The sequence below is a fragment of the Eptatretus burgeri genome, chromosome 7, assembly GCF_056783735.1.
Source record: "Eptatretus burgeri isolate ZD-2024b chromosome 7, Ebu_testis_v1, whole genome shotgun sequence".
In the NCBI taxonomy this organism is placed as follows: domain Eukaryota; kingdom Metazoa; phylum Chordata; class Myxini; order Myxiniformes; family Myxinidae; genus Eptatretus; species Eptatretus burgeri.
The window spans coordinates 54,148,517-54,172,517 of NC_140967.1; the positions used below are offsets into that span (position 1 = coordinate 54,148,517).

Sequence of the window (24,001 nt, forward strand, 5' to 3'; positions counted from 1 at the left end):
TGTTCAGCCTGGCGAAGGTATGCGCTCCACTGAGTACCATTCTAGTTACCCTTGCCAGAGGAGAGGGTTTACATTTGGGGTGTTTGTTAGTTTGTTACTTGTGAAAATTCAAGATTTTTTTCAAGTATATTGGTCAGTAATGTTATTATTCTGTCTGTCTGTCTATTTGGCTGCTTGTTTGTCAAATGCCTACACATCACAATTTTATACCGATCTTCACGTAACTTCACCACATGGTAGTTTGACATAAGCAAGAAGTCTGTTGTTTTTCAGGTCAAAAGGTCAAAAGGTAAACATAGGCCAAAGCTCAAATTTGTCAAATTTCTAAAATCCTCAATTTTCATCCCATTGACTTGAAATTTGAAGAGGATTTGCATGTCATGTCACTGAATTCAACCACCAATATGTTTTAAGGTCAACAAAGGCCAAAAGGTCAACATAGGCCAAAAGTCAACTTCGGTGAGATTTTTCAGGATTTATATTTCAGGTCACTGAATTCAACCAGCCAATTATTTTTGAGGTCAACATGGACCAAAAGGTCAACATATGCCAAATGTCAACAACTTAGGTGGAATTTCTAAAATCCTCAATTTTCATCCCACTGACTTGTAATTTGAAGAGGATTTGCATATCAGGTCACTGAATTCAACAAAACAAGTATTTTTGAGGTCAACATAGGCCAAAAAGTCGACAGTCATTTCTAAGATTGTAAATTTTCATCCATTTGACTTGAACTTTGCAGAGGATTTGTGTATTTTGTCATTGAATTCAACCACCAATTATTTTTTAAAGGTCAAATTTCTTTCATGGATTTTGCAAGTATTGTGGTATGCGTGACATCTTTCCTGTTGCATGCAAAATCAAAGATTTTTCAAGAATATTTTTCAGTCTATTTTGTTATTCTTTGTTTGTTTGTCTGTCAATCGCCTACAGGTCACATTTTAAAACTGATCTTCACAAAACTTCACCACTTGGCAGAGGTAATCTCAACTGAGAAGCCTACTGATTTTTGAGGTCAAAGGTCAAAGGTCATCTTGAGGTCAAATTTCTAAAATTGTTATTTTTCATCCGATTGACTTGAAATTTGACCAGGATTTGCATGTTGCGTCACTGAATTTGGAAACCAACTATTTTTGAGATCAAAAGGTCAAAGGTCAACTCAAGGTCAAACTTCTGAAATCATCAATTTTCAAATGAAAAATCGTCAATTTACATCCTATTAACTTGAGAGTTGAACAGGATTTGCATTGTCCATCAATGAATTGGGAAAGCAACTATTTTTGAGGTTAAAGGTCAAATGTCAACTCAAGGTCAAACTTCTAAAATCATTAAATTTAATTTGAGAAATCATCAAGTTTCATCCGATTAACCTGAAAATTAAGCAGCAATTGCATAGTGCTCACTGAATTTGGAAACCATCTATTTTTGAAGTCAAAAGGTCAACTCAAGGTCAAAGTTATAAAATCATTGATTTCAATCTGAAAAATAATCAATTTTCATTCGATTGACCTGAGCTTCGAATAAGGTTGTCAGTTTTAATCTAAATGAAATGGACAATGTGACTTATCCATGGCAAATTTTAGAGAGGTGGATTTTGCAAGTATCGTGCTCTGCACAAATTCTTTTTCTTGTTTGTTTGTTTGTTTGTTTGTTTGCCTGTCTGTGTGTTTGTCTGTTTGTCTGCACAGAATGTAAGTATATGTATAAATTACATTGGAACCCTAAGACCCTTTCTACCATTTCCAACAACCCTAAAACTCTAAAGATTCTGAAGACCCTTTAAGAACCTTTTGGTTCCTAACTCCTAAAACTCCCAGAACCTTTTGAACCCAAAGACCTTTTGACAACCCCAAGACCATTTAAGACCCTTAAAAACCTGAAGACTCTTTCAAACCCAAAGACCCTGAGACTCTCTAGAACTCTTAAGACCATGTAGACCCCTTATACCCCTAAGATCCTATAGACTGTTGCACCCTTTAGAACCCTGATACCTCCAAGACCCTTTAGATTCTCTTGGACCTTTGATAACCCCAAAGATCTTTTGACGAATTTATACCCTTTGGACCTTTAGACCTTCACACCTTTCAGACCTTCTAATACCCAGTATACCCCTTTGACCTTTGTACCCTTTTCAAACATTTTAAGATCATTTTGACCATTTCTACCTATTTAGAACTTTTCAGACCTTTCGAGTTTTCCATCTCTCATCCTTTAGACCAGTAGTTCTCCACCTTTTGGAGCCGCTACCCCCCAAAAAATTTAAGTTTGGGTTTGCGACCCCCCCTCCCAACTCACACTTGAAACACACTGCAATGACATCACGGAGCGCATAAAAAATCCACAGTGCCTGGAGCACATTGGTCAATGCCTAGGTACTACCAGCTGTTAAAACTAAACAGAACTAAACTAAACTAAACTGGCATCACAAATTAATTATTTACACTCTGATGTTTAACACAGTAAAAACAGCCAGCCACATTCATAAAAAAGGCTTCTGTAATTGCAAAGAGCGGTATGTAGCCTATTTATGCATGGGACACAGACATTGAGCATTGAACATTGAGCGACCCTCTGCTGCAGACAGAGGTTACTATCACACATGACAGCTACCAGACGTACACAAACCTTGCATTACTGACCAAAAATATACAAAAAACAAAACAACAAAACAAAAACTAAATCAATTTGGCTTTAAGTACAGTTTTAAATTTTATTCAAGATCCGACAGCACAACTCATTGTGAAGGAGGCAACAGGACTGCTTTACAAGCTGATGGCAATAGGCTATTACCATTCATTCTCATATAGCTGGGTCTGCAAAACAGCTTTAAGCACAGTGCAAATACCTTTCAGTGTCCCTACAGGCTTATTATTCTCAGTTCATTCACAGTTCTTATAACAGTTATGCCTGTTGTAGGCTTGTCGCCTATTATCATTCATCTCATTTTGCATTTTCCCCTTTATAACAACGATTCTCAATGGGTTTTCAGTTTCATTTGTTTTCAGATTGACCACAATAATTCAGATAATACTGACTCACAATAATTGAACACAATAATTCAGATAATACTGACTCACGATAATTGAACACAATAATACACAATTCTTTTTTTTTAACAGTTACATCTGTAAAGGCACAGGCTTTTATTATCAGATAGTATTCACTTACTCATTTTAGTGGGATGGCTGGGCCTGTTTCCTTGAACAAAGCAGCTGTATTCTTGGTTTTAAGCTGGACACTGCAAAAACAAGTAACTATGCATCACTGGAAACATCCGTTGTTTCGTCAATTTGGAGGGAAAAATCTTCCACTTTTCTTCACTCGGTCAATGAGCTGCTCTTTAATGTCGTTGGCCATTTCACCAATGCGCCTCGCCATTGTGTCATTAGACAGTGGAATAGTCTCAAGTGTGCTAGCTATTTTTTCACCATGCATAGCTCTGGTCATTGCAATCGCTGCTGGGTGGATCAGGCTCTCTGCAATAGTATGTGGCTTTTTGGATTGAGCAACCAGGTATGCCACTTCATATGAAGCCAACAGGGCTTTGGCAGGGATTGTAGAGTGCTCACGTACAGTCGTCTTTTGGCTCTGTAGTTCTCCCTCCTTACAACGAAAAAAATCTAATGGTTTGTCAATGTAGGATGGGTGTTTGGTTTGTAAATGTCTCTTCAATTTCACTGGTTTCAAGCTTTCGTGAGCAAGCACTTCTGAACACAGAACACACTGTGGATATTCCACTTCGTTTTTGGCTAGGCATGTGAATCCGTACTGCAGAAAGTCAGTCTGATATTTCCGACGCTTGTTGGAGGCCAAATCTGCCTTACGTTTTTCAGTTGAACTTGTAACAGTTGGCCCACCTTCACATGTATCGTCTTGGTCCGCATCTTGAGCTGGCAGACGTTTTTTGACAAGCCACCGATCCATATTAAGCCACCTTACAGTAGTTAGCTTGCGCTAACATTGACTTTCAGCACCCGCCACTGTACTGTGCTTTGTGCTCTCTCTGTCACACACATTTCACTTGCTGCTCAAATCTGTTTAATAATGAGTACATTATAACATTGGTATGGGAGATTTAATTGAAAAATCATTTACAAAAAATATTTATGAATTTATTTGTTTATTTGTTTTGACAACCTTCCCACGACCCCCGAAAACAATCTCGCGACCCCCAGGTTGAGAACCATTGCTTTGGACCTTCCGACCTTTGACCTGCACACATTTACAACAAGACCATTTCGACCTTTCATTTACAATCAATGACCTTTCATTGAGTATGTCCTTACATTTATTTTCCACACAAAATAAACCACACAAAACAAGTCCTGCTGAGGGTCTGCAATATCTGCTCTTTCTTGGTATTACTTGTGATTCCTTCCATCCTACCTCTCCCCATGCCTCCCTTCAATGTTGATAATAGGAGGTTGATCTTTCAAAATACCTATTTTATCGAGTGTGTAAAACAAGTTTCTCTTAAAAATATAAGGCTCCTTTTGTTTGATAGTACCTAAAATAAAATAAAATAAAATAAAACTGACAACATGACTGCTGAATGACCTTTAAATGTGGAGGATATTTGGTAACAAGCATTGACCTCTTTTAAACACAATTATGGCCAATAAAAAGTAGAACAATAATTTCTGAGATGCAAAACCTATGTTTATAGAGATGCCCATTTGCATTGTTGCATTTACAGATCAATCAGAAAAGAAGAATGAGATTTCCAATGGAGGAATGAGCATGCAGTGTGTTGAAGAGATCTCAACGAGTGTGAAAGGGACTACAGCTGAAACTGAGGCTATGTGTGGTGAGGCTGACTACAGGTCAGAAGCAAAACCATCAAAAAGTGTGCTGCTTGAGGAGGAGGCACTCAATGACATGGATGCGAGAGAATGTAAGGATCGAAATGTGGACATTCAGGTTGAGGACAAAGAACAAGTTGAAGATCTGGAAGAAGGAGTAGAAGTGGAGGAGGAAGCCGTAGATGGTGAAGAAGAGGAGGAACAAGAAGAAGAAAAAAGCATACAAGAGGAAAAACACAAAGAAGTAAATGAGGATGAGAACAACAAAAAACTGGACAATGATGTGGAAAATGAGGTTGACATGAAAGACTCCGCATCTGGATCACGAGAGGACACAGAAACACAATCCAGCCACAGTCTCAGCAAATGGTAAGACATTCTCTGTTGAAGGCCAATTTAAGCTCCTCTGGCCAGATATTTTACATGTGTCTTCATAGGTGAAATGATAAAACCTGATGTTGGCTTAATGGTTGAGGTGGCTGGCTTAAGATCTTAGGGTCCTGAGATTGAGGCCTGTTTGTACATTGAATTAACACCAGGTGGGGTTGACTCAGCCTGTCATCCTTCTGAGGTCATTGAAATGAGTACCAGTGTACACATAATAGAGGGCACTGCATCAGTGGTATAGCTATTCCCCAGAAGATGATGCAACCAGCAGCCACAGGTTGCACATATGTATATATGTTAATGTTGCAATGTCTAAATGTACCCTGCTTGAAAAAAAAAATATATATATATATATTTCCCCCCCCCCCCCATGTGTGGGAGGCGATTTTGGTCAAATTGGTGAGATTTGGTGAGCGAGTTGGAAATTGGTGCGCAGATTTGAACGAAAAAAATGGCGTGCAAATCCTGGGGCAGGTTGTTGAGTCTGCAGTGGGGATGTGGATGATCCGAATCACGGGAGACATCACAGTGTGCTTTTAAACAATTGCCTGTTGAATGATGTGTGTGCTTTCATGCTTGTTATGTATAATGACAAAAAAGACAGAGTTTGAGTCGGGATCAGAGGATGAATCAAAAATTATTATGAGACCGAACTACGAGACCCACGCAACGCACTTCGTCCCGTTAACCCACGAGACATGAGGGGAAGAGTAACTACACGAAGACGAATGAAATAACTGCCTGGGGATCACTGTATGTGGATGCCATTGCCTTAGAGGCATACGGTTTTGGAGAACCACAACTATATATATATATATATATATATATATATATATATATATATATATATATATATATATATATATATATATATATGTGTGTATATATGTATATATTGTTGCGGGCCGGGGTCCGGTGGCGAGAACGACCACTAGGTGGGGGAATTTACGTCGATTCCCACCAGACTCCCCAGAATTGTAGGCCGTTGCTCACGGATAATTCCGTGACGCGGTGGGTCGCTTAACTGACCGTGGACGCCAATACCTCAATCGCGTGGCATAGGGTCCTCCTGTATAGAATCAAGTTACCTAATTAACCACGCGGTTTCAATGACCGGGGAACCACGCCCTCGGTACGCCTTGCCCGAACCGGATCACTCTACCGACTAAGGTAGAGTACCAACTACCAACTACTTTTCCGGATCGGATGCAGCTGAGTGAAACTGCCAAGGACGTACCGGCTAGAAGGAACGGATTATTGGGAATAAAGACCTGGCTAAACTCAGATCCGAACCATGCTGGACCAATAGAGGAAAAGACAAAGACGAGCTGGGAACATTTCTACAATTATTTATTTACACTGAAGTGGGGAAAAGCATGTGGCACAGGAAAAAAGGTTTATTGGTTGTGTTCCGCGGGGGAAAGATGAGTGAGGTGTGGTGTGACAATTATGCAAGCAACTTATAAAAGCAGACAGAGCAGACTTAACACGAGACTAATACAAGCAACAATTACAACAATAAAGGTCTTAAACAGGCTTATTTAATGGACAGGCACCACACACTCAGACAAAATAAACCCAATGAAAAGAAAAAGGTCTTCTGCAGCCAGGGTGGGAGGGAGTTGAGGTCACAGTTTAGGGTACCTGAGCATTTTGGGGAAAGGGATGCTCCGTGGTGCGGCACCCGACAAAGGTTGTGTAGTTGATCCACAGCCGCACGTGTGGAGATCTTGTCCGCCAAGGAGCTAGAGTGGAGAGAACGGAGTCCGAGGCGAGAAATGGGGCAGTCGACAGGACCAGGCAAAAGACCCGGTCGAGGTCGCGTGTGCGTGGACCAGCAGTCGGGCCGTCGAGGCGGGACGTGGTCAGAACCGTGCAGCGGAACACCTTCACAACAACCCCGTCAATAACAACTGCAACCTTCCAATCCTTCTCCCACTCCAACGAACTCCTTTTCATCCCATACCACTCAACTCTGAGGATCGCTTCGTATTTTATAGATCATGGAGCTAGGGGATGGAGCCATGGCGAAGCCGACATCATCGTTCATCCTGATTTGACCGGCCTTCATGCGGTCCGCCTTCCTGGGTGGGGTCTCGCCAGAGGCCGGCAAGGCCCGCCCACACCACGTGTCTGGGTTTGGGAAGGTGGAAGCCGAGATGGAACTGCCACAGCGAACGTCAGGATTCTGACTCGGAAAACGAGTCTCTGGGTAGGCGCTCATCATGCTGTGGTAAGCGAGGCGAGGGTGCGGGGAAAGCGAGATGAAGGAACCGTGGTTCAAATAAAAGGGGAAATAAAATAAAAGGGGAGAAAATGATTCATTAACCTAACTAAAAGCCCATCGCAACACACCCCGTGTTTCCCACTACACATTCTGCAAGGAAGGATTCTATCTCCACGTATACTAATGGAATAACTGACTTGGGACACCTGCATATTGTATGCATACGGTTCCGAGAACCGTAACAATATATATGTATGTATGTATATATACACATATATATATATATATATATATATATATATATATATATATATATATATATATATATATACACATATATATATATATATATATATATATATATATATATATATATATACACACATATATATATATATATATATATATATATATATATATATATATATATATATATACATATACATATATTGCTGCGGGAACGGATTGTACCAGCTAAAAGGAACGGATCATTGGGAATAAAGTCCCAGCTAGGCTAGGATACGGACTACGCTGGATCAATGAAAGAAACGACAACAACGAGCTGGGAACATTTCTACAAAATGATTTATTACAGGCACGCGAGGAAAAATATGTGGCACAGTGATTATAGTTTATTGCTGTGTGTAAGTAGAGATAACAAGAAATATGAGGTGTGACAATAAAACAAGCAACTTACAAAAGCAGACACAGAGCAGAGTTATCCTGATATAATTGTTCTGCAATCTTAACTTAAGCGAGGACAGGCGCCATGACATAGACACACCCACACACACAAAACCCGATGAAGAGAGATAATGAGCAAAAAGAAAAAAGGAGATGAGATGAGGCTAATGGTCTCATAATACCTTGCATGATTGACTGACCGTGCCACCCAGAACGTTTTGGGGGGATGCTCCGCTGGACGATCCCTCCTTGACAGATGGCGCATCCTCTCTTGCTTGGCTATCCAGAGATGGGGCGCGACCGTCAGGCGTGAAGAAGGGACTTTGGGTGGAACCAGTGGCGAGTGGGTGGGCAGAGTCGAGAGCAAGTGGGCGGAGTGGCAGACAGCAGGTCTCAGCTATCAGACCAGTGCATCTGCGCTATCGCTGATGATTTGCCAAGAGGCGATGAAACCGGTCTGGCAGCTGTGGGGATGTGTTGCATTGGGAGTCTCATGTGTTTACTATGTGTGAACGTCTTTAAAGCTGTGGAGGAACTCGGGGGAGGGTTTGAAACAGCAAAGTGCTTGCCTTGTGTAGGCCTTCTTGGGTTGCTTTGTGCAGCTTCTTTGGCTCGAGGAGTGTGGGAGGTGTCAATTCTGTGTATATACATATATATATATATATATATATATATATATATATACACACATATATATATATATATATATATATATATATATATATATATATATATATATATATATATATATATATATATATATATATATATATATATATATATATATATATATATATATATATATATATATATATATATATATATATATATATATATATATATATATATATATATATATATATATATATATATATATACACACTGCAGAGCCAAAAGTATGTGGATACCCCTTCTAATTTGTGGAATTGGCTATTTCAGCCACAGCCATTGCTGACAGGTGTATAAAATCAATCACACAGCCATGCAATGTCCATAGACAAACATTTTCAGTAGAATGGGCCGTACTGAAGAGATGTGGCATGACACTGACATCATGCTCAAAAGTTATGTTGATACATCACCTTCAAGCTCGGATGGTATCCTCATCATCCTCAGGTCTTTGAAGACTGAGATTTATACCCTTATGATACCAAGTAAATGAAAGCAGAGTCACCGATCCAGATTTCACCCTCGTTCTGAGTTCATCAGGATGACTCACTGCAAATCATTTATTCGTGACCATACTAAGCTCGTTACCTCTGCCAGAAAAGGTGGACGGAGGTTATGTTTTCACTCCTGTTTGTTTGTTTGTTTGTTTGGTTGTCTGTCTGTTTGTTTGTCTGTGAATAGGATATCTCAAAAGGTTGTGGATGGATTTAGACGAAATTTGGTGGACAAGTTTGATATGCGAGGATGAAATGATTCTATTTTGGTGAAGATCCAGATACGGATCTGGATTCGAGAATTTTATGCAATTCTTTATCATTGAGAGGTAGTGCCAAAAACGATATGTAGCACGATATCTCAAAAAGTTGTGGATAGATTTGGATGAAACTTGGTGGATGAGTTTGGTGGGTGACGAAAACAAACCGATTATATTTTGTAGGTCCGGATCCACATCCGGCCTATCAGTGGTATACAAAACGTAAACTGTTCAGTCTCGCGGAGGAATGCATTCTACCGAGTGCCGTTCTAGTTATCCCGTGCGTGAAGAGAAAAGTGGGGTAAAGGAATCGGTCACATGCGTACGTGTCTGAATTTTGTTTTTCCCTTTTAAATTCATTTTCTCTGCAACCGCTTGTCAAATTTACATTAGATTTTCACCATTGGTGTGACGACTCATCTGGAATGTTTTAATGATAATTATGATGTCATCGGTTAGGTAGCGGTGCAGCCATGTTGGAAAAAAGGAAAAACTTTGGACCTCTGCATGTCCAAAACCACTCCATGGAAAAAAATAATTAAACTTGGCACCTGTCAAGTACTCCCCATGGGGAATAAGTGTGATTTTATATGATGTCATATGTGCCTTTGTTATGACGTCATTGCATACGTAGAATTCCACATCCAATCAGTATTAACATTTTTGAGGGTCATCTAGGGATAAATTGGTCAACAGGAAAAAATTGATGACATGTTCGGTCATGTGGTTCAGCAGTTCTTGGTTGGTTTTTTCTTCCAAAAAAACCTTCAAAATATTCTTCAAAATGACTGAGTAGATCGAGGCAAAACTTAAGAGGTATGACTGCCTATCCATGAGGAACAAAATGTTCCCACTATGAGGCCATAGGTCACATGTTGTGACAGCCATATTGGATTTAACCAAAACGTTTCAAAATCTTCTCCAGAACGGCTGGATAGATTGAGAAGAAACTTCACACACGTTCCACAAGCCTTGGAGATACCAGTTCATTGGGGATGGGGATACTAGGGTGTTCACAAATAATTGATAGGTCACATGGTTTGGCAGCCATATTGAATTGAAGGAAAATGTTAAAAAAAATCCTCTCTCTTGAACTGCTTCATCATAGTCCAGCAGATAAGTGAAATATTTGGGGGAATTGTGCCTTTGATGATACAAGCATGAACTTTGGCACACTGTTAGATCATGCCCTAAGGAAGATATTTAGCGATAGGGTCATTGCAGAATTGTCCTGTGGCCAAAATGGCGGCCATTTTCCAAAATGGCCACCACCAGTTGTTATTTTACCAGTTTCTCAGGTTCTAGACCAGCTAGGATATTGATTCTGGTGGCTAGTCGTACATTTTCAAGGATGAGGAATGCAGTGGTACGATTTATAACATGCTAGCAACTACCAAACTACATATATCTAGCATTCAGGGAATTAAATAATAGTAAGATCATCAAATATTAGCGGAGTTATGCACATTTTCCGGAATTTCAGAATCAGCCCATGAGTTGTGTGCTGACCTCATAATTATGTTTATGTGTATTCATATATTTTGCTTTATATTCACACAGAACATCATAATAACGTAACAATGATAATCTACGTTGTTAGTACAGCTTTTGTGTATTTGTGTACACCTAGTAACAATGCCAAATCTGCATGTATATCTGTATGCTTTCATTTGACCTGGAATGTGACTGTGAAAGCAGCCAACATATTTTCCTGGAGATTTCAGCTTATGGTAGAGTGGTGGTGGTATAACTAGTATATACTGTGCTCATACTATAACTAGTAGATACTGTTATATAGTAGCATCGTGCATAGGGACAATGGCCAAACTATACAAGGTGGTGGACGCTGATGAGCCTAGCTCATCAGGTAAACAGTGCCTGACCACAGACTGGAACAAATGTGTTCTGTGTGAGGAAGACACAGATGAGATGCTGACATGTCCATATAATTCAGCACATGCACAGATGGGGCAGGATACAGGACCATAGCTGAGCATCTTGTAGCATTCGACAAGATCAGTTGCCTGCCAAGAACACTAAAACTGTCACAACTGGATGAGGCTCAGGGCATCGAGGCAGCATTCCGGGTTCACAAAGCCAAATGGCATGACTCCTGCAGACTGCCGTATAACAAAACAAAACTTCAGAGGGCTGAAAAGAGGAAAACACACCACGATGATGACCCAGAAACCCACAAGTTCACCCGTCAGAGCATTGAACGTGAAACTCATTCAACAGAGACATGCTTCTTCTGTGGCAAATCTGCAGCAAGAGATGCTTTGCGTAATGCATCAACATTCGAACTTGACATTCGTGTGAGGCAGTGTGCCCTCAAACTACAGGACAAACATCTCCTATCCAAACTCAGTGTTGGAGATCTCATTGCCCAAGAGGCTAAGTACCATGCTCAGTATCTTGCCTCTCTGTACAATAAAGCGAGGGACACAAAGGCACAATAATCTAATGTAGACACTGTTAACCATGGAATTGCATTCGCTGGACTTGTCACCTATATTGAGGAAGTGCGCATGGACAATATGGTGCACCAGTGGTCAAGCTAACAGACTTCATGAATCTGTACAGTACCAGGCTGGAACAACTGGGGACACACATGACGGGCGTGTACACTCCACTAAACTCAAGAACAGAATACTGGGTTACTTCCCAGACATGGACGCTCACAAGCAAGGTCATGATGTGGTGCTCGTGTACAATGAGGATGTTGGTGCTGCATTAGGGAAAGCATGTGAGCACAATGCTGATAATGATTCAGTTCATCTAGCCAGAGCTTTGAACATCTATCATTTGATGACGTCACTGGAGCCTTCTGTGCCTTGGCTGCCACTCCAGACACCATAGACAACTGGATGGAGTCTCTGGAGCAATTCGTGGTATTGCTCTATGACCGCACTAGCAGCCTAGAATCAGGCAATCAGGCACGCAATCAGCTGTTCACCCAGACAGGTAGAGACATTGAAGGACTCCCTCCAACACAAGCAGCACTGATTTAGCACACAAAGAGGGCTGCCTACCAAGCGGGTCACTACTAGGGACAGATGATGGTTGCAGTCCCGGAACTCTCATCCCCAGGTGACTGGGGGTGGAAGAAGAAGGACACAGGTGGATGGGAAGTTCACTGGACCACACTGCCAGAAGCGACCCAGGCCTGTCGAGAACTCATACGCTGTGGATGCAAAAAGGGGTGCAGAGGACAGTGCAAATGTGTCAAGGCAGCACTTCAGTGCACTGCCCTTTGCCACTGTGGTGGACTGTGTTCTCGAAACTATCATTACATTTCATTGAAAGCCTGTAATATTACCATGGAAGGCCTTACCTGGTTAATAATGGAAGGACTGTCGTAGACTTGCCCTCACCACTAACATGTCAAACAACAATGGGACATGCACTATTGATTTGCAAGATACAGCATAATCTCATGAACTGTGTGCTCATATAAATAAACTACCAAATATTATAAAGGAAACATTGCGAAGACTGCATTGTACTCTCATGAATATGTCACAGTTTCAAAACATGTACATGTATAACTCCACCAATATTAAATGCATTTATAATTTTAATATTACTTATTTCCCTGAAAGCTAGATATATGTAGTTAGGTAGTTGTTAAAGTAGTTATAGCATGTTGTAAATAGGACCACTGCATTCCTCATCCTTGAAAATGTACGATTAGCCACCAGAATCAATATCCTAGGTAGTCTGGAACCTGAGCTACTGGTAAAATAATAACCGGTGGCCTCCATTTTGGCCACAGGACAATTCTGCGATGGCCCTACAGCTAAATATCTTCCTTAGGGCATGCTCTAACAGTGTGACAAAGCTCATGCTTTTATAATCAAAGGCACAATCCATTCCCATATCTGCCGGACCATCAATCGAGGTTAAACTTCAAAAAATATCATCTCACAACATTGCAGCATATCGTGTAAAATGATGACATCATAGGTCTCATGATTTGTCAGCCATCTTAGATAGAAAAACACACCTGATCTGATTAACATAAAACTTCACAAATGTGATCCCCAACTAACACTGAACAACAAAATTTTTTTACTGGAGATGTGTAAAGTGATTTAGACTAATTTGGGTACGCTGATTTCAAAAATCATAACCGTTTTGCTGTATCACGTCAGGATTTTCAGGAACAGAAATATTCCCATTGCCTAGAAGTCAGAATTTCAATGAAATTTACAAAAATTCATTTATTCATTTATTTCATCATGAATGCTTCAAAATTATAGAAATTACAGAAAAACTCCACTAGAATGTAATTAAAAATGCTTTAGGCATTTGGCTTTGCGTTTGTGCTGCTCTGTGTCAGTTTCACGATGCAGGAACCAGCAGAAATCGCCCATCATGTTCGGGTTGTGCCGCCCTTGGTAACGCGTCTCCATGAGTGAAATCTCTTGGTGGAATCGCTCGCCGTGCTCGTCCGAGACTGCTCCCAAGTTGTCAGGGAAGAAGTTCAGGTGCTGGTGTAGGAAATGGATTTTCAGGGACATCCTGGAGCCAAGTTTCCTGAAGGACTCCAACAGCTGCTGCACTATTTCTTCATAGTTGTCCGCGCGCTCGTTCCCCCAAGAAGTTGTCCGTCACAGCTTTGAAGCTCCTCCACGCTGCCAGCTCTTTGGGGTTTAGAGTTGTCGGAAAAGTTTCGTCCTTCATAATCTGTCGGATTTGCGCTCCAACAAAGACACCAGCCTTGATCTTGGCCTCCGACAAGGTGTTGCCAAACTTTTCCTTGAGGTATAAAAACCCACGCCCATTCAGATCCATTGCCCGTACAAAACTTTTCATCAAGCCGAGCTTTATGTGGAGTGGTGGAAGGAAAACCTTGGCTGGGTCGACAAGGCCGACATGCTTCACGTTGTGTCGACCAGGTACATGCTCTTTTCGCTCTTCCCAATCTTTCTTCGTCCAGTGATTCTTGTCGTCTCTGCTATCCCAGAGACAAAGGAAGCACATGTATTTCGTGTAGCCTGACTGCAGCCCTAACAACAGCGCCACCACTTTCAAGTCTCCTTGCAGATGTGCCAGTTGAAGTCATTGTACTTGATGGAATCAAGCAGCTGCCGCATAGTCTCATAGGTCTCTGTCATGCCGAACGCGTGAGCCAGTGGGACTGATGGTTTCTCGTTGCCATTGTGGAGCAAAACAGCCTTCAAGCTGTTCTTCCCCGAGTCGATGAAGAGGCGCCAGTCTGCAGGATCGTGATCACACCCAAGTTCTTTCAACAGACCGTTGATGTCACTGCAGAATGTCATCGTGTCTTCCATCTCAAATAACTCAGCCATGTCTCTGTGACGTGCTCTGAACAAGGATATCTTAGTGTTAGGTTCAAGTAGATTCCACTGCTGCAGCCTTGATCCAAGCAGCTCTGCCTTCGCCTTTGACAGCGAGAGATCTCTTACAAGATCATTTAAGTCTCCCTGGTTCAGAAGGTGTGATTCTTGAGTGTCGGGTTCAAAGGTTCATCATCACCATCCTCTTCACCACTGCTTACAGCTATGTTCTGATCAGCTGGAGGTGTTGGAACGGGGTTCTCGTCATCATGAGGCACAGGTTTACGAGCAGAGACGCAGTCAGCGTACTTGATGTGACCTTTATTCTTCTTGTTGAAGCCGGCGATGCTTGTGCAGCAGAAATAACAATCATCATGATGATTCTGCGGCTCACGCCATATCATGGGCACCGCAAATGGCATGCTCGCGCGCTTGCCCACCAACCACTGAGTCAAGGTTGTGTGACAGCTTGTGCAGCAGATGTGTGGTGCCCAGCTCTGTTCTTGGTCCCCCACCTTACACCCGAAGTAGTGAAAGTAGGCGGCCTTCATTTTCACTGCTGTAGATATACTTCGCTGTTGATATTTTTTGGTATACCGACCAGACATAACAGAAGTTGTCAGGATGATTGGTACAGGAACGCCTACTCATCTTTATCTGAAAGAAAGAAATATAACACAAGTTAACAACAATTGTACGAAATAGACATGTTAAAGACATGTAAATTTCATTGAAATCCTGACTTCTAGGCAATGGGAATATTTCTGTTCCTGAAAATCCTGACGTGATACAGCAAAACGGTTATGATTTTTGAAATCAGCGTACCCAAATTAGTCTTAATCACTTTACACATCTCCAGTAAAAAATTTTTTTTGAAATTTGTTGTTCAGTGTAATTAGAGGCAGATGTGATTCCCAACCAATTAAATTTATGATGTCATAGGTCATGTGATTAGGCAGCCATTTTGAATTAAAAATAAAAAAAAACTTTTAAAATCTCCAGAACGGCTAACCAGGTCAATCCAAAACTCAGCTCACATGATCTACAAGCCTTGGGGAATATAAGGTGTAAAATTTAACATCAAAGGTCACATCGTCTGGCAGCTATGATTTTTTTGAAGAATAAACCTTTAAAAATATTATTCTTCAGAACGGCTTCAGAGATTGAGGGGAAACCTCACCCACATGTTCAGCTAGCCTTGGGGATACGAGGGTGTTAACAAATAATTAATAGGTCACAAGGTCTGGTAGCTATATCAGATTGAACGAAAATCTTTAAAAAGAAATTATTTCTCTTGAACTGCTGCATCAATCAAAGTGGAACTTCCAAATTATGATCTCATAGTGATGGAGATTATTTGATTTAAATTTCAACCTGATCGGACGCATGGTCTGGCAGCTAGAATTTTTATTTTTTGTTTGAATCTGGATTCCTTTTGATTCTTTTTTTTTTGAATCAGGCTCGCTTTGCTGCACCTAGATGGGGCTGAGGGTAGAGGAGTAGCATTTGAAACCCGAATCCTATCCAGGTGCCTACTCATGACTTCAGCTTTGCTTTTTGCTTGTTTGGGTTCCTTCTGACGACAACGGTGCAGTTCCTATTTCATTTGGTCTTCCATTTCATTCGAATTGAATCTTTTTTAATCCCGTTCTGAATTCAATTGAATAAAGTAGACATAATGGGTCTGGTGTTAATAGCATACATCGAAAACCGTTCAACGGAGGAAATGTTAAACTTTACCACATGTTGCATGATCATTTGATATAACACAAATTACTTGGATGACACCCACCCCCTCAGAACTTACATCGTGAATTGAACATAGCCTCATGCCCAGATACAATGCCACTAACTCGCATTCGAAATTGGAAACATTGTAATCTCTTCAGCCTTTATTGTGCTCACCAGGTGAAAAATAGCAAAGAAGAAGTACAATATGGCGTTTTATCAATCCCCCAATTCATTCTTTAGCAATCTATTCTGGCGTCTTTATCAGCCTTGGTAGTTCTGAAAACACTGGAGAATGAGAATACAAACTACTTGTAAAGTTTTATGAGTGAACTCTATCGCAGACTTTTCAAAGTATAATTTGCACACATTTACATCAAAAGTGTAGATAGAAGCAATTACAAATTTGCCGCCAGAAGAGTTGGCTCACATCAAGTCCTTCTTAAGACTGTGCGTGATAAATATTCTGTGAATACCATCTAGTTAATAAATGTATTTACACAGTGCCCTTACTAAAATCACTGTGGCATCATGAGTGATTCTAAAGGCAAAGTAGCATCTTGACCACATTCATCAATTAATCATTACCGAGTAAAGAGAAGCAGATATTTGGGGCTTTGTCAAGGTTCTTCTGCTTTTTCATTGGAGAAAAATGCCAACCTAATTGATCTAGTTAGCCAGATGTAGTGAAAATAATCGCATATAACTCACTGCATTCTATGCTGTGTACCAATTTTGGAAATGATTTGATGAATCGAATGTGATTGTCACCAGTCCTGACAACAGGCCTCAGTCTATCTCGACTGAAAATGCCATCATGGGAGTGAAGGCAAAGGAAGACTGTATATCTGAAGAGGATTCTAACTCTAATTCTTCTGTTTTAAAGCAAGTGGAAAAGCCACCAGTGATTGGTGAGTATAACCTATAAAAAATGACATGTTGTTTCACTGGTGTCACATTTTTGAAAATTGAGGTTAATTTGCTCTTTTTTTTTCCTTTGCTCTCAAAACAAACAATCTTATCTCTAGACTGCAGGGTTGTTTGTGTGTCCACTTCGGAACTGTTTATGCATTCCGTACACATAAATGGCAAAATTTTACCCTCCATGTAAATCTCACACATCCCTTTTTTCTTCCCTCCCAATTCACTCATTGCTTAGTCCCAACTTCCTTTCTCTTGTCTTTTCCTTCTCCTTCGAAACTCACTTCATGTACATAACATGTAGATTACTCCTTAAAACTAACATCCTGTGATTTATGATGACTTTAAATGAGAGAATTCGAATTACTGATGTTCTACGATGTTTGGATAAATTTGAAAATATGCATTTTCTGTGTACTTTGATTCAGAAAGTAGAATTGATGTTTGTAAAATTCCTGACTAGCATTGTTGTTTTATGCTCCAAGTATTGATGTGCTTTGCAATTGCGAATTCTTCGATGCCACAGAAACATTAGTGTTGATCTGTATCCGTGCTTTAGTGTGATGATTTTTGTGGACTTATTCTTTAGATGACAGTCCCACACCCCCTGCACCTTTTACCCACCGCCTCGTCACCATCAATACTTCCAACATCTCTAACTTCTACAGCATTGGGAAGGAGAAAGTTCTGGGAGGGTGAGCTGGACCTGTACTTTTTGAAATTCCTTATTGAAACACTACACACACCATTGCATCAAACACAAAACATTGTAACACAATCGATGAAGTAACACAAGGCATTGAATTGGAACACTTTACTCACCACAAGGTAGAGATCACTCAATGGATTACACATAAAAGGACACAAACCTGTGTGCTACTTCTATCAATTATTTTTTTAATTGACTTTTATATCAATGAGCAATTTTATATTGATTTTCATAAATAAAGTTTGGAGGGTTAAATACATTTTTTCCATGTTGTTTACTTGGTCATCAGTTTCTTAATACTACTGCAGAAACTTCTTTTCAAGTTTTATCATTGCACTGGGTGGGGTTATGTCCATTTATCAGCTGATTTAAATAATCTGTACAATTATACCAAAAAAATGGCAGAATTGTGATTCTTCCCCTTTCCTCCCTATGCTCCATAAATCTTGCACCCCACCCCCACCCTTTCCACCATTCCCTCACTCTAATACCTCCCAACTACTGATCCCTTTTTTATCCCCTTCTACCCAAGTTTTTCTTTCCCAATGATAGATTTTATTTTTTAACATCTCCCCTACTTCTGTGGAAATAATATATTTTTGCCATAGTGGCTAACGGGAGTTAGATAGCATAAGTGTTTGGTTTCTGTGTGAAACGATAGGTCACGTATCGAAGAGCGTGATCGCAGAAATCCGAGGTCCTGCCACCATTATAAATGTGTTTAAGTTCCTACCATTCCTCTCTGGACACAACTTTGAGGTTGTGGGTCCATTGATGTTGTGTAATCTACTGATGTGGACTGGTGACTGGGTTTGTGAATCCGACGTTTGGAGAGGTTCTGGGCTGAAAGGATTGAAACTTCGATGAAAACGGTGCCCAGCTGATGATCCGGGCAGTTGGGAAATCAGTCAATTGCTTACAAGTTAAGGATATAACTTCAAATAAAATAGCTTTTGTAAGTACTTACCAGTACATAATATATCCGTGTTTGTGTGTTGGGTAGTCGATCCAGTCGAAATTTTTTTTTGAAATTTGTCCTACCCTTATCAGTTTTTCCGTCAATATGTTTGTCTGTCTATCTGTCTGTCCCTCTGTTCGGTCCAGTGCTCCGTTAATACAATGGTGATTTCGATGAAACTTGGGTGGTAGGTTTATACCATGACCTAGTTGTGTGCAAATGAGAACCGTTGCCTAGCAACGGGACTTTGAAATTTTTGAAAAATCATAAAAAAAATTATTTTTTCGAAAATCAAAAATCGGGCCACGAGCGACTGTGGGCAGTACATTCAGCCATATTGTCAAAAATTTCCAGCCGGATCCTATGAAAACTCTCGGAGAAGATAGACTTTGAATGAACCCTGGTTGAAAACAATAAAAAAAACGAAGTTCGTTATATCTCAGAGAGTATGAGTCAGATATAAATGAAACTGGTATGGTACATTCATGGTATGTCCTAGTTATGTGTGAGAAAGAACCGTTGCTATGGACCCCTCCGTTGCCTAGCAACGGCCGAAAAACCTCTAAATGTGGGGGTATTTTAACGAAAAAACAATCTGCAGCATTAACCCTTGAAGCTAGAATCATGAATTTTCTTGTGCTTAATCCTCAGGTCATTCCCCCATCGCGTCATGTTCTATTGGGTAGGCGACTACCCATGTCTGCCTACCGGCTTGTATATATGTGTTTGTATGTATGTGTGTGTGTGTGTGTGTGTGTGTGTGTGTGTGTGTGTGTGTGTGTGTGTGTGTGTGTGTGTGTGTGTGTGTGTGTGTGTGTGTGTGTGTGTGTGTGTGTGTGTGTGTGTGTGCGCGCGCGCGCGTGCATTGTTATGTCTGGCTTTCTTCTTGGGACTACGATGCAGTAATTGGTCTTTATTTTGATTGCTGTTCCATGTATCTATTCCCTGTACCATAAGAAACAAGAAAAAGAGTAATCAGAGATTGCAGACCCTGCCAGGACTTGTTTTGTGTGGTGTATTTTGTGTGGTACTTGTGTACTGTTATGTTACCGAATTAATAAGACACATAATTAGAACTGCTACTTTATAACTGCCAGCAGGGATGACCGGGTACCAAGACGTCCCGCTTTGATTGGATACCTGACCCTTACCCATGACGTTTTTTATTATTATTATTAGGGTACCAAGCCTTTCAGGCTGCGTAACCTATTGATTTTCTGCTGTTTATTCTTATGAGCAAGTCTACAAGGCTGGGCAACCCATTGTTTGTCTTCTGTATATTTATTATTTTTCTTATTCCGCTGGCAATTTTCGGGTTTTTTTGCTTTGAAATCCATTTTCTCGGTAACTGTTAATCCAATCGACACGAATTTTCACTGTATTATGTATCTTTTTTCGTAGAATATGTAATTTATAATTATGACGTCATAGGTCACGTGGTACGGGTGCCGTCTTTGAAAACCCGAAAAAAGTTTGACCTCTGCATCTCTGAAACCGCACAATGGAAAAAATTGAAACTTGGCACATGGCAAGAACTCCCCATGGGGAAGAAATGTGATTTTGTTGTAACATCATCGGTGAAGTGGTATCCCAGTGAAAATTCGACACGTAGAATGCTGCATCCAAAAAAAATTAGAAAGTTTTGAACGTCATGTACACAACTCGCGTAAGAAAAAATATTATGATGTCATGGGTCACGTGGTTTGGCTGCCATATTGTTTTAATTTTTTTTTAATAGCTTCTTCACCAGAATGGCTGGACAGATTGAGGTGAAACTTGACACACATATTCCCCAAGACATGGTTGTACAAGTTTGTTAATTTGTAATTGATAGGTCAAATGGTTTGGTGGCATATTGAATTTCCCTTAAAACCTCTAAAAATGTTCTTCTCCAGAATGGCTCGTCAGATCGAGGGGAACCTTCACACACTTATTCTCCAAGGCTAGATAATATAAGTTTGCTAATGAATACTTGCTAGGTCACATGGTTTGGCAGCCATATTGGATTGAATAAAAATATTCAATAATTTTTCTCTGGAACCACTTATCCTCTCGAAGCGAAACTTTTCAACTATCATCTAACGCCATTGCTACATATAGGGTAAAAATTATGACCACAAGTCACGTGGTTTGGTGGCCATCTTGGAATGAAAAATGCACCTTATCCGATAAACATGAAACTTAACAAGCGTGATCTTCTACCCATTAGAGGCAGAATATAAATTTATGATATCATAGGTCATGTGGTTCATCAGCCAAATTGGATTGAAAATTAAATGAAATTAAAAAAAACTTTCTTCTCTGAAACGGCTGAACAGATGGAGGCGAAACTTTATAGGTATGACCGCCTATCCATGACAAACAAAAAATTCCCTACTCTTTTTGATGTACACCCTTGTGCAAATTAATTGACTCACTTATGTTTTTTTCACGTTTTTCGAACATTTTGTATTATCCTTTCATAATATACCCATTTTTACAATGAAATTCATGTTTATTATTATCTTTAGGTCGTTGGCATTTGTTGGAGCTTTTTCAGGAGGAGTTTGAATCTAGCTGTACTGCACATGCGCGAACTTTGGGTGGGTAATGCAATACCACTGGGTGGATGATGCAATAGGGATCCTTACGTCAGCCCCATTGTTTCACTCGGCATTCAACACACCGCTCATGAGAGATGGACATCACTCATCGGAAGTGGACGAAGATTTTTTTACGCTATTCAAGCACTCTGAGAGGTCACAGAGAGAGATAGCAATGATTGTAGGTGTCAGTTAGTGCTCTGTCTCACGGATTATCAACCAAGGCGTCACAACTGTTTCTCTGTCACCAAAGCGTAAAGGAAAGTTTGGAAGAAAACTTGATAGATTCTGTGCCAAAGCGAGTTCAAGAAGTGATAAACAATAAAGGCGGACATACTTCCGATTAAAATGTGACAAAAGATGAAGAGATTATACGAATAGATGATCATTTTGATTCAAATTCTCATTGTTTTTAACGTTTGAGTCAATTAATTTGCACAAGGGTGTAGGTCACATGGTTTGGCAGCCATATTGGATTGAAGGAAAAATATTAAATAATGTTTATTCTGGAACTTCCAGATCAATCAAGGTGAAACTCCACAATTACGATCTAGCAGATAGGGGGAATGTACATTTTAAATTTCAACGTCATCGGTCACATGGTTTAGTAGCCTTATTGGATTGAAGTAAAATATTAAGGAATGTTTTCTCTGGAACCACTTTATCAGTCAAAGGCAAACTTCACAGTGATGAGCTATTAGACATGGGGAATGTGTTATTTAAATTTCAACTCGATCAGCCATAAGGTCTGGCAGCCATAATTATTTAATTATTTGAATCTGAGAACTTTTAGAATTTTTTTTTTTTTTGCTTAAGGCTCAGTTGGCTGTGCCTGCATGTGTTTGAGGGTACAGGAGCAGCAATTCAATTGATATCAATGATTGCCATAGGAAAAATGGTTAACTGTGTACATAATAAATAGGTGGAACACAGCCTGTTCCTTGGTCCATAACTTGTGAATCCTGCATCGTAAAGAAATGTGTGGGGCCTTATTAGACTCAGTGGAATCCCGCTTTACCCTCTGCACCCATGGTGTCAACGTTTATTACTTTGTGTTCAGGTTATTTAAACACTAAAGGAAAACAGTTGAAACTTGGCACATAGCAAGAACTCATCATGGGGAATAAAAGCGATGTTTTTATGACGTCATAGGTGCCTCCATTACCATGTCATAATTGCATAAGTAGAACACTACATCTGATCAGTATGAAAAATTTTGAGGGTCATCTATGGATAAAATGGTCCACAGAAAAAATATTAATGACATCATCGGTCATGTAATTCGGCAGCCATATATATATATATATATATATATATATATATATATATATATATATATATATATATATATATATATATATTTTTTTTTTTAACCTTCAAAAATCTTCTTCTCTGAAGTGGCTCAACAGATCGAGGCGAAACTTTACACATATGACTGCCTGCCCATGAGGAACAAAAGGTTCACACATGATATCATAGGTCACATGGTTTGGTAGCCATATTGGATTTACCACAAAACCTATTAAAAAAAAATACATCACTCAAAATAAGTCGTGGTGAGGGTCCGCAATCTCTGATTGCTCCTTTTCTTGTTTGCACTTGTATCCTTGTGTTTTACATGTTGACAGGCATAAAACAAGCGTGCTTGCTTGTATGTTGAAGTATACATTAGTGAAGGCATTTTCACAAATAAACTGTAAGTAAGACATATTTTGAAAATGTCTGCTTTCTCAAAAAGCAATTTTTAGAAATACTCGCAGAAGCCCGCGATAAAAATACCATGACATAAAAATAAAGCTTTTTATTCTTCTGCTGGTTGAAAGAGCTTAAAATGGATGGTTACATATTTCTTAACATGAAAAGAAAAATGGAATGATCGAGGCAGCGGTCTACTGCCTACGCACCGTCCACATTAAATTTTTTGTCTGATTGAAAAAAATTTATAAATTTCCCAGAGGTTTGGATGAATTTGAAAAAAACTTTTACTTGATCAATATTTCTCTCTGAGGATCATATCAATGTTTCAGGGTGGGACAGCCATATAGACAGCATGAGCCTATTTCCATTTATAAAATGGTAATAAAAATGGTAAACTAATAAATGTCAGTGTGTGTCATGTCTCCTCCATAACTCCAAAACCATAAAACGTGGCGGCCTGAAACTTTGCATGCATACTAAGAGAACTTCAAGGAAGTACATGAATGAAAATTGGGTGTTTGGGTTTATTAAAACACCCCTTTTGAAGATAATTAACGGCCTTATTTAATTATCCATTAT

At 39.9% G+C, this 24,001-nt stretch overlaps 1 protein-coding gene and 1 long non-coding RNA gene across 7 annotated transcripts in view; one reads left to right on the top strand and one right to left on the bottom strand.

Annotated features, from left to right (window-relative positions):
- LOC147023282 (uncharacterized) overlaps nt 1-24,001 on the bottom strand; it is a 157,181-nt gene that overhangs the window by 131,616 nt on the left and 1,564 nt on the right. The gene's annotated exons all lie outside the window — the stretch shown is intronic.
- LOC147023283 (myosin light chain kinase 3-like) overlaps nt 1-24,001 on the top strand; it is a 193,249-nt gene that overhangs the window by 122,792 nt on the left and 46,456 nt on the right. For 5 of the 6 annotated variants that reach the window (XM_085888522.1, XM_085888520.1, XM_085888521.1 and 2 more), the window contains 3 exons: nt 4,697-5,171; nt 17,329-17,465; nt 18,065-18,170. In XM_085888522.1, the coding sequence (XP_085744648.1) occupies nt 4,697-5,171; nt 17,329-17,465; nt 18,065-18,170 (718 nt within the window). The remainder of the gene's footprint in view (nt 1-4,696; nt 5,172-17,328; nt 17,466-18,064; nt 18,171-24,001) is intronic. The other variant, XM_085888518.1, reaches the window with a different exon arrangement.